Source organism: Barbatula barbatula, assembly GCF_947034865.1.
Source record: "Barbatula barbatula genome assembly, chromosome: 11".
In the NCBI taxonomy this organism is placed as follows: domain Eukaryota; kingdom Metazoa; phylum Chordata; class Actinopteri; order Cypriniformes; family Nemacheilidae; genus Barbatula; species Barbatula barbatula.
Window position 1 is genome coordinate 16,690,178 of NC_136774.1, and position 11,272 is coordinate 16,701,449.

General features: G+C 37.7%; 1 protein-coding gene across 2 annotated transcripts; it reads left to right on the top strand.

Annotated features, from left to right (window-relative positions):
- The first annotated feature begins 4,382 nt into the window (after positions 1–4,382).
- porcnl (porcupine O-acyltransferase like) lies at positions 4,383–11,259 on the top strand. 2 transcript variants are annotated; one of them, XM_079466986.1, is made up of 14 exons: positions 4,400–4,618; positions 5,647–5,823; positions 6,160–6,205; positions 6,290–6,352; positions 6,543–6,586; positions 6,676–6,857; positions 7,437–7,567; positions 7,672–7,797; positions 7,897–7,997; positions 8,086–8,162; positions 8,890–8,953; positions 9,117–9,202; positions 9,327–9,437; positions 10,451–11,018. In XM_079466986.1, exons 2-14 carry the CDS (start codon positions 5,688–5,690, stop codon positions 10,547–10,549), a joined length of 1,266 nt encoding a protein of 421 aa, XP_079323112.1. In that variant the 5' UTR covers positions 4,400–4,618; positions 5,647–5,687; the 3' UTR covers positions 10,550–11,018. The 2 variants fall into 2 exon arrangements, with proteins under 2 accessions (XP_079323111.1, XP_079323112.1); XM_079466985.1 differs by having other exon boundaries at positions 4,383–4,618; positions 6,160–6,352; positions 10,451–11,259.
- The last annotated feature ends 13 nt before the right edge of the window (positions 11,260–11,272 follow it).

The following is an 11,272-nucleotide window of genomic DNA, read 5'->3' on the forward strand; positions in this document are numbered from 1 at the left end:
GCAATCACATGGTTCATAATGACATGGTGTGACTTCTCTTTGCACCTTGAATAACATGTAATAATGCATTAGCATGCATTATACTGCATAAAGGGAGTGAGAGAGAAATATTGAGCGAGAGACACAGAGAGTGACTGGAGGGAATGGAAGTGCAACATGAATTTTAACAATATGCTCATTACTTATTTACACCCCTGGGGAGAGAACGAGAACGAGAGAGAGGTTTCATATCGGTTACTAATGCTTTTATGTTCTCTTTGAATCTGTAACTTTTTTGTTTGTTTGTTGACCTCACTGTGAACTTCTGGTGTTTCGGCGGTTGCCTTCGCACCTTCGATCTCCACATCATGAATAATACACGGTTAGCTTCATGAATCCCCTAGAGAAAAACCTGCTGTAAACTGTTGAAAAAAAAGAGACATGGCAACACGTTGCTTTTGATTTCCACTCTGTTCCCGAAGAAACGTATTAAGGAAATCTGCTTTCCTTTCACAGCGCTTCAAAACCTCTCACGGCACGATTACACCCAAGCCATCTGGAAATGTTGCAGCCAAAAGACAATCAAAGAAAGCACAAAGGTAGGAAGAAAAGAGAGAAAGGTTGACAGAGAGGCGAGTACTACTGTAGGGACCGTCCATAAAGATAGTAGATAGCGAGGGATTTGACAAGCAATTATAGAAGTCAAAGAACTGTTCTACCAGCAAAGTGCATTCAGAAGAGCAGAAGAAAGAGTACAAGAGAGAATGGTATCAGTTATTAAAGTCTGAGAGACGGTGATAAGAGGTCAATTTTGGTGGGATCTAGAAGAAATGAGGAGAAATTGCACTTTTCAGAGAAGACCATAGGGTTATGGATTATTGCCCTAAGGTCTGAAGGATGAGAAGATGTCTCTGTCTCTGCTTGTCTAATTAACTACAATAGAGATTTTTCACAGAAACAGCAGGTGAATGATTCTTTAATGTGCTTGGCTTTTATATACACCAGTTGTACATCTTTTTATGAATAATAAAATGATTTTATAAATAATATAATAAAAATGTCTTGCTTCATTGTTTCTGTAAAAAGCCAACAAGAATTAATGACTTTTTCGTGACAGTGTGTATCTCACGTTATGGATGGAATGTGCCGCCTCATATTAAAGACCCTTTGCAATATGTTGCTGTATAAAATTCATTAACTCATGCATAGCTCATGCAAATTTACTGTGTTTCCAGCAATGAGAACACTTGGAGTCCCGTTGAGAAGAAAATTCCACAGCGATCTTCGTGAAAGTGAGGGGGGGGGGAGATTTTCCAGAAAACAGCCTGAGGACAAATCTCGTGCAGCCACACTCTCCAGCTAAGTTGCGAGCATTTATCAATTTAAGTTGCAATGAATTAAACAACCGAAGTAGATTGGATTTCGCATTCTATGCGTAGTTACAGGGCGGAACCAAATGTATAATTAGGAACCCCGTAGTCCAAAATCTTTCTAAAAATCTTTTTGATTAAAAATGTATAGGCCTCCGAAAGAGGTGATATTGAAATGAACATGCTTGCAATTAATCACAATATGTTCCTGCCCGTGAAAACCCAGCCAAAGTATATTTTTGTGATTTTATGTTTTCTACATGTTCTTTACTTATGGTTTTGTGAAAACGTAACCTTGTTATCTTAAATATTACCCGATATTACCTTTAATTTTACAGACATATTTCTCCCTTTTAGCTTGCTTCCAAACCTGAAATACCGTACGATACCCCCAGCACAAATATTCTGAAGCTCAGACATTACTCAAGACGCTGGCAGAAGTCCTCCCCAGATTTATGTGTGAGGGAGAGGTCAGTCGATGGAGAGGATCTTAATGTCACAGACTGCACAGAGACATCACCGTTTACAGGCTGTTTTTTCATATTGAAAGTTATTCAAACGTCCAGATATGATCCGACATTTGTAGATATCGACCCGAACTTCTAATTAAAAACATTACGACACAGTGTAGCCTATAGTAGTACAGCGTATGAATTTGAAAGATCTGTTTCTTCCACCGCTTTTTGGGGGGATGGGATTCATGAAGAAAGAATAGGAGAGGAAAGCCTGGAGGTATGTGAAGTGGACAAGATGGAGATTGGGGGAGGATGGAGAAAATTGGGGGAGGAGAACATGGTGAAGCACATGTGTAATTGTGGTTTTGCGGCTCAACCTCTTGTTCACGAGGGACAGATTGATCGGATTAGATGCTGTGCCAATTTACACACAACTACCAGTTAATGTCAGAACTAAAGATTTAATCTATCATTTTAATCAAAACAATCTTTATCGGTGTCCGTTCACAATGTTCTCATTTCACGTTGGTATGAACTTCCGAACAGATCAGGTGCCATCGTGTGTCACGTCTCAAATCAACAGAGACCTTTTGACCCAGACAGACATGATCAATTCCAGCTCTTCCCTATTATTGAGCCAAACTGCTCGTAAATAAGGGCACCTCTCTTCTCTCTGGAGGACAGACGTAATAAGCAGAACTCAGTCAACTGCCCTCAGGCCCTTAACTCGCGTTCTCTCTCCAAGGGCGGTACTGTGCGGTTCATTTAATTACCCAGCATTCCCAATACATTCCGCATCTCACATCTGTATGAGGCGAACATGTGCGACTGGATGACAAGCATGTCCGATTGTAATTAATATTTTCCCTGCTCAGTTGATGTGTGTCATTCACAATAAAAACTGCGAAGGTTCCTGCACGTGTGTGGAGGTTCAGAGTGGAGCTTGAACCGGGTGAAGCTGGGATGCAGGGTCTAATTCATCAAGTCTTGTACCTGTCTCATATGGGTCACTGTGGGGGAGGGAAAATCAGGTCTGCATGGACTTGGATGCTGAGAATGATCCTCGAAATCCCAGGAGTATATAGGTTGAAAGGAAAGAGTTGGTCGAGGCTTGGAGTATTTCAGCTTGGGCTGTACTGTGATATGTGAAACAGAGACACCTAGCAACTGATAATGTAATTACAGTTACATAGCTGGAAGGCATGGTCGGTGTTGTTTCATTATGGGCATTAAAAATACATTTCGGATATCTTGATTGACTGTTAAGCTAACTAATATTTATGTTTTTTTATAAAAAAAATCATGTTTGAATATTGCTTGAATGATAAACTGCTTTTGTGAAAAACATAAGAATGCTGTGAAATGATTAATTATTTCATTATTACATTACTTCTGTACACCGTGCAGTAGTCAAGCACTGAATGTCTATGAATAAATACATTTCTTCATAAAATAATTGTTTTATCTCTGCTCGGACTGTCTGTATCTAACAATCCAGCTTTTTAGATCAGAATAATTAATAATGTCTTGACATTAAATGGCTTTCTAGTCTATTGACAATGCAGTCAATACAATTTACAGAAAAAGGGAATTTCAGGAAATGAGAGACAGCAGTCTTGCATAAAGGAGCTAAATTTAGACTGACATATTGTCATATGCACAATTACCATGGAAACAAGTGTGACAGTGTTCCTGTGCCTCACTTGTAGCTCAGTGGGAGTTACAATGCATTTTTAAATCCACCATAGACACATGACATGAACAGCATTAGGAATCATTTCATTATATGTCATGAATTCATCAAAGCTCTGGAGGAGAAATCAAAAAGCATTTTAATGATGTTTATTTGAATTATGCTGCATAAAATATGAAAGACAATATGGTGTTTGCGTTAAAGGAATAGTTTACCCAGCAATAAAATCATGTTATTATTTGTATATTGTTTAAAACCTGTATATAACAGTTATCGTTTCCATATGATGGAACAAAGAGTTTTCTTTGGTTGACCACGTTGTTCATTTTGTGTTCTACAGAAAGAAAAAAGTCATACAGGTTTGATATGTGGGTGAGTGAATGATTAAAGAAATGTAATTTACTTGCAACTCTCTCTTTAAAAATTATGCGGATGATCTTCCTGATTGAGCCTCCTGTTACATCGTCCTCTCCCTTGTCAACCTCATCCTCTCCCTTGTCAACCTCATCCTCTCCCTTGTCAACCTCATCCTCTCCCTTGTCAACCTCATCCTCTCCCTTGTCAACCTCATCTACACCTTGATGTTTTCGTTTTTTCGTCAAACAGCAGCATTTTCAGATGGCAATATAAAAAAATATATTTATTGCACTAAAAATATGTAGTTCTGTCAAGCAAAGCAAAATCTACATTCTGTTATACATTTACAATATACAATGCTTTTCAGTACAATATCTCTTAGGATGCGTGTATTTTTTATTTAGCATTTTAATAAAGACACTATAGTATTTACTATTTAACGCCTTGAAAATGAAATACAGTCAAACCACTGACATTTGTAACAATGGAGGTTAGAATTACAAATCAAAGCATTTTCCCGCATGGCACAGATTCGTGCACTCTCCGTAGAGGAAGTGATCACAAACCGAGTCAAGTTTGGTTGAACTCCGGCATGTTCGCTAAAGCCGTTGCGTTCGTCCAGTGAGTCGTAGAGATGTTTATGCTCGTGCTAACGGAATGGAATGGACATCTGGACGAGCTGGACTACGGATTTTAACAGGAGTAAAATCTCACCACTTCCGGGTGTAACATTGTAGTGCGGGATAGCAGCTGCACTCCTGAAGGTTGGTAAGATCCATCTGGAAGAGCAGCAATGAGTAACGCGTTCATAGTCTAGTAGTAATCGACTGAGGGTTTTTCTATCAACTCTTCAAATATAGTTGCAAGCTCGTAACCCTCAGTGCATTATATTTTGTTTTGCGCGATGCGATCGGATCATCATACATCAGATTGTGGTCTGTGGAGACGGGTATTAGAAAGCACATAACGTTATCTGTCCAACAAAACTTCTAGAAATGCATTGCTCATTGAGATGCTAAAAACTGAGGTCGTCAAAACACGATTACTGTAGTTTTACAATAATAAAACCATGGTAAATTGTAATAAGGGGAGCATTTCAGTACGCACTGTCCCTGTTTGTTGTAGACGTTCCACAAAATTTCATACAGGATTCAACAGTATGGGTTTTTCTCGTGATCTGTCTTAAAGGTACAGTATATTAAATTTAGCTGCATCTAATGGTGAGGTCGCAAATCGCAACCAAGGGTTCAGTCCACCGCTCCCCATCCCTTTCGAAGCACAACGGGGAACGGAACTAAGCTGTCACGTTTTCGCTTCTTTGTTGAAGGAGATAACGTTTTTACGAATCGCGCTCTGTAGAGCAGTTTGTCCATTTAGGGCTACTGTAGAAACAACATGGCGAATTCCATGTGAGGGAACCCGCGGTGTATGTAGATAGAAATAGCTCATTCTAAGGTAATTAAAACATAAACACCTCTAAAGACACACTTATGAACAGTATAATATATTGCATTTTTGTCAATAGATCCCTCCCAAAAAATTACACATTTTGGACATTTAACATATTTTATCTCCATGATCTAGTTTATGTTGGTGACATTAACATCAACACAAAATGCAACAAAAATGTCTGCACCGAATAGCAAATATGTTAGGTTTACAGGGCAAAAGCACAAGATATAATAATAAGTGATAATGCACCACTGCCATGTTACATCTTTTATACTGGTCCTATCATACTGTTAAACTGTTACATCATGCAAGACGATAATAGTCTGTCTCACTTTTCCAGAGCCTGTCTGTGTGTAACAAAATCTTTCAGAGGACGTCGCTATGGACTCCTTTGGAAGGCAGGAGTTTCTTCAGGCACTAGTAGAGGGCTGCGTGCTGCCCACTGCCCAGCAGGGTGTGGAGCAAGTTTGGCAGCTCTTGCTGGTATGTCTTCTGTGTCGAGTCATCTGTAGACTAGGTGAGTTTATTATGCTCGCCCAGGGCACAACCTAAATCCTTTAAAATCTGTTTCACTGACCCGGTAATCTGCAAAGAACTGGTCCACTGTTTTCAGTAAGTGGTTCATCCCCACACACAATTTTACATTTCAACTCAAAACTTTACTATCCCTACTTACCTATTGGCCCACATTTTGCCTTTATAACTTTCATGAATAGCTTTATGTAGTCTGGGAACCAACAATATGTATTGCAGTGAAAGCGTTTGCTCTTGATTTACATCAAACCCATGCTGCTAGTCGGTCCATCTGTTGAGGCTTGGTGAGGCAGTCTAATGCTGTGTCTCTCTTTGACAGGTGTGTCATGTCATGTGAAGCATGTTAGTGTGCTGGCAGGTGGCCTGTACGTGTTATACGTGTTCTTTGAGTTACACATGATGTGGGTTATAATACTGAGCCTCCTGTGCTACCTCATCCTGCTCCTCAGCATAACCTCAAGAAGCAAAGGCGTCTTCCTGTCTCTCGTCATCCTCATCTACATGCTCATGGGGTCTGTCATTGAACAACTGCATTTTACAGATAAGAATGTAGAAACCGATCCATTGTTGCATTTATCCATAACACTGCATTATAATATCAAAGTATTTGATTATATACATAATGTATAACGTGCATTTATATATTATAAATGTGTTCCTTAAAAAACTGTCTCACATTCTTTTGTTTAATTTTAATTATAGTGAGTTGCACATGATTGATGCAGCAACCTGGCATAAGATGAGAGGTCAGTGTCTGTTTTTTGCTCAGGTTTTGCCTGCTGTGTTAAATCATTCTCATTAAATGTTCATTCCTTACACCCATGGATGTGTTTAGGCTCTCAGATGGTGGTCGCCATGAAGGCCATATCTTTGGCTTTTGACCTCGATCGAGGTGCTGTGTCCTCTTTTCCCTCGCCGTTGGAGTTCATGGGATACCTCTGCTTTGCTGGAACTGTCATCTTTGGCCCGTGGATTAGTTTTGCCAGTTATTTGGATGCAATTAATGGCCGCAAGATGGTAAGAAACATTGTTAATTGTATTTTATTCAAGTGTCCCATTAAGAGATATGTAATGTCACAAGCAGTTTTAAGAATCTGTAATCCTTAAACCAACGGTCGTTCACTTTTTTCAGCTCAGGAAAATCCAGTCTTAGTCAAACCTAAGATATGTTATACATAAATATGTTTATTTATCATATTGCAATATTTTAATATATTTCGCTAAAGCTTTATTGTCTGTCTTGTCATAAATTATTATTTTTACTAATGTGCTTTGACAGATAGACCTTACATTTGGTTAAAAGTTGTTTTGTCTGACCATTCATTTAATAAAGCTAAAGACAACACTAAATATTTAGAAACGTAGAAATAATCAATATTAAAAATAATAATGTCAGGAAATTCTTATATGTTTTAAATGCCATGTCACTGACCCTTTTTGTACACACAGATATTGACATTAAAATAAATTAAATATGGTCTTTCCATGCTAAATGTTAAGTGGTAAAATAATAATTTTCTTTGATGTAGAGAAGATAAGGTTTATTGTGCCAGACACGTTTCTCATCAGCAGATGTCTTCTTTTTCTCTCCTGCAGACTGTTGCCTGGTTTGGGAAGATTGCCCTGAGCTTTTTTAAGAGTCAAATTTGCCTAGTTATTTCAAACTGTATTGCCCCTTATCTCTTCCCATACTTCATTCCCATCTATGGTGATGGACTTCCTCGTAGGTGAGCTGCATCCGCCCTGACCCCCTGGCTGTTTTTGTGCGAAAATAAAATGGCTAGTTTGAATGCATGTATTTAATTTTCTTGTATTGTTTTTTGTGCCTCAGCTGGCTTCATGCTTATGAAAATGCAGTGTCCTTCCACTTCAGTAATTATTTTGTTAGCTATTTAAGTGAAACGACCACTGTGATGGCCGGAGCTGGATTCTCTGAGCAGAAAGACAACCTCAAATGGTCAGTCATATGTATGCCAACTTTTTCTATTTCCGTCTTAAAAAAACATGTATTTGTACAGAAATAGTGTTATTGACATTGACGTTTTATCATTTAAAGGGATATAACAGTAGCTAAGCCTCTGAACGTGGAATTGCCGAGGTCCATGGTCGAAGTTGTCACTTCTTGGAATCTACCCATGTCTAAATGGCTAAACGCATGTAGGTGTCTTCATTCGTGTCGACTTTTTTGTACACATGTTATATTACATATTAATATAAACATTTTCGTAACATTTTTTGACAACAGATGTCTTTAAAAGTGCACTCAATCTTGGCACTTTTCCTGCAATTTTGGTGACCTACACGGCAAGTGCATTGTTACATGTAAGTATGAGTTTTAGCTATCTGGTACTTTACATTTTATGAAGGCTGATTGGAGCAGAATCAATTTCAATCAGTTTAAACAGATTATAGCTGTGTAAGGGTGGAAAAAACATCTGGACCAGAAACCTATTACGTACTAGTGTGACAGCTTTGATAAACAATCTTTTATCATGACCCAGATATGCAATGCTTTCTAGAGGTGGCATAAAATAGATTCAATCACATATGCCTATTTTGTACCCTGAATTAGTAGTTTTGCCTACTATGATAACTGGTGTGTCATATGAAACTTTGTGTGACTCTCTTTCTACCCATCAATGAGCTGCTAAGGCTGCAAAGTGTACTTATCTCTCTGAACTAATTTTAAGAAATAGCCATAAGCCAAATATAATTTTTTCCACGGTTGAATCTGTTCTCCGTCCAAAGGTTTTCTGAGACATCTGTCTCTCTTTGTGAAGACTTTGCACAACATTTTAATGATAAGATAACCCAAATTACATCACATAAATTGCCAGACATTCCAGTCTCTCCTTTTACTTGATCTTTTTTTGAGCCTGTAAACTTGAATACTTTGGCTAAAATTATATCTAGTATGAAACCCACTGTATGTCCTACATTGTAACACAATACAACTTTGTAGTTAGGTAGAGACATCTGCTGGTGAATATGGGACATTGCGGTTTTAATTTTTTTTTAAGTCAATTCTAACCCCTGTGTTCTTTGGCAGGGTCTCAGCTTCCATCTGGGGGCAGTACTACTATCCTTGGGATTCATCACATATGTTGAATATGGTAAACTATATTACAAATGTGTCCAACTTCATTAAATAAATCAATACCGCCATGACATTAAACATCTGTGTGGTGGAGCTGCCACTCGTCACCTCACTGTTTTAATCACCAGGACTGAACTGTCACCACCTGACTGAATACTGACTTGTTATTTATCTTCTAGCACTGAGAAAGCGGTTGGCTGTGATTTTCAGTGCATGTATTCTGTCAAAGCCCTGCCCAAGTGACTGCCACCACCAAAATAAGAAGGTACACTGTTTTTCTGAGGTTTGGGGCTGTAACTGTAGTTTTGCCCTTTTAATGTAATGTAGAGTAAACACTATAACCAAATTGTGTGTGATTTCATGATGTTTTGGTTGGATTTGTTTTGTAGACTGTGTGGGTGTATGGTGTAAACCTGCTCTTCGGTGCTTTATCAATATTCCACCTAACGTACCTTGGCTCACTGTTTGACTCTGAAATGGACAACATGAATGCTGAGGAGGTGAGCATTTCTGAGAACAGTCTTTGTCCTTCGACATTAGGAACAGACATAGTGGGTCTCATTTACTAATAAGGCAAGAAAAGGCAAGGCAAGTTTTTTTTATACAGCACATTTCATACACAAGGTAATTCAAAGTGCTTTACATAAAATGATTGACAAAGGAAAAATAACATACATGCATAACACATCTTTAAAAATACAATTTACAAATACAACTTTAGAAATTAAAAGACAATAAAACTGAAAATAGATATAAAATAGATTTAAAATGTATGTATACCATATATATATATATATATATATATCACGTTGTTAATGCACGACTAAACAAGTGTGTTTTTAAACTGTGTTATTTTTAGGAATTATGGCGTAGATTTTTCGTATTTATAGACACACATTTGAACTTCTCATGAAAACATCCTGCCTAATTCATAACACGTGTGTACACACATGAATTTGTTCTTAAAGTCCCAGTGAAATAAAAAATTACAATGCCTATATTACGACCGTCTAACCTTTCCTTTACCACCTGTCGTCACTTAAGACAAAGATACTCCAAGCACTCTCTACGGACGCGCTCTCCCAAGTACTTCCAAGTGCTCAGTTCTCAAAATCACATTTTATACAGGCACGTAGTTCTATATAATATATAACTATTATCCTAAGGTGAAACATAGGTTTGAGAGAGAGAGAGAGAGAGAGACTAGTGATTTTTGCGTATGTGTGCTTTAAGCTGTTCCTTTTTTATTTTTTATATTCTTGATTATCTTATACATTTTAGTATGAAAGTTTAAGTGAATCATTACTTGTTCATGAAAGCGTTCGTACACAGGTCTCACACACAAATTTGTGCGTACCAATGCTTAGTGAATGAGACCCATTGCTTTGAAGTCACTGTATGATTATTTTGTATAAAGACTGAAATAACGTGAGAAATTAAATCACTGGAAAAATCAGTTTACATTGCGTAACTTTGCTATATCACAGAACTTATTTGATTTTTCTCCATTTAGGGTTATATGGCCAGTCACACTATTCAGAAATGGTCTGAGCTAAACTGGGCCAGTCACTGGGTGATGTTTGGCTGTTTTGTGTTTTACTGGCTCATTTAAAGCAAACCATAGTATGCAGAAATCAGAGGACCACTGTCAATGAACTAGCGGAAGATGTGGGAGCATCCAGAGTGACTACATCCACCCTTCTATCCTTTCCCTGGAGAAGATAAAGTGCCTTGTTGTAAATCAAGTTGTTACAGATACCATGTTGTCATAGGAACACTTGTTCTTTTAATTTAGAGTAGAAACTATTTTGGAGTACGCAAAATGATCAAGAAAGCGTATTCATGTGCAAACTATATATCATAGCAATGACTATAGTGTTCATCCTTTTGTTGTCATTTTGTCTGGCTTCAGATTTAGGATAGTAGATTGATTTACATGTTACATTGTCATTTTATAGCATATGTCTCTGGCCTGTAAATACTCATATTTTTGCTGAAATGTGTGGAGTATGTCTGGCCAAACTATTTTTTTCAAATAAAATGAATTCCCATGATGTATGGACATTTCACAGACATTTCCTGAAATAACCTGAATACTGTACTCAAGGTTACTTTGTTCTTTATTATTTAGCATTAGGCTTTTTGTCATATGATTATTACTCATGGTTATAAAGCGACCCTTACTAAATATAGGCTCATGTGGTGTTAGGTATCACTCCGAAAATATTTCTTTATTGTCATTGCATGACACATACAATATAGAAACACCATGTACCAGAAAGTAAGGCTCAATCTACCCAATAAGGTTTTGGTGGTTTTTGCAACAGTAATGAAA

Excerpts from the sequence above, each read along its gene's own strand:
- porcnl (XM_079466985.1), top strand. The coding sequence starts at position 5,688 with ATGGACTCCTTTGGAAGGCAGGAGTTTCTTCAGGCACTAGTAGAGGGC. Across the intron at positions 6,353-6,542 it reads CTCATCTACATGCTCATGGG|TGAGTTGCACATGATTGATG; the intron begins GTCTGTCATTGA and ends TTTTAATTATAG. Across the intron at positions 9,203-9,326 it reads GCCACCACCAAAATAAGAAG|ACTGTGTGGGTGTATGGTGT; the intron begins GTACACTGTTTT and ends TTTGTTTTGTAG.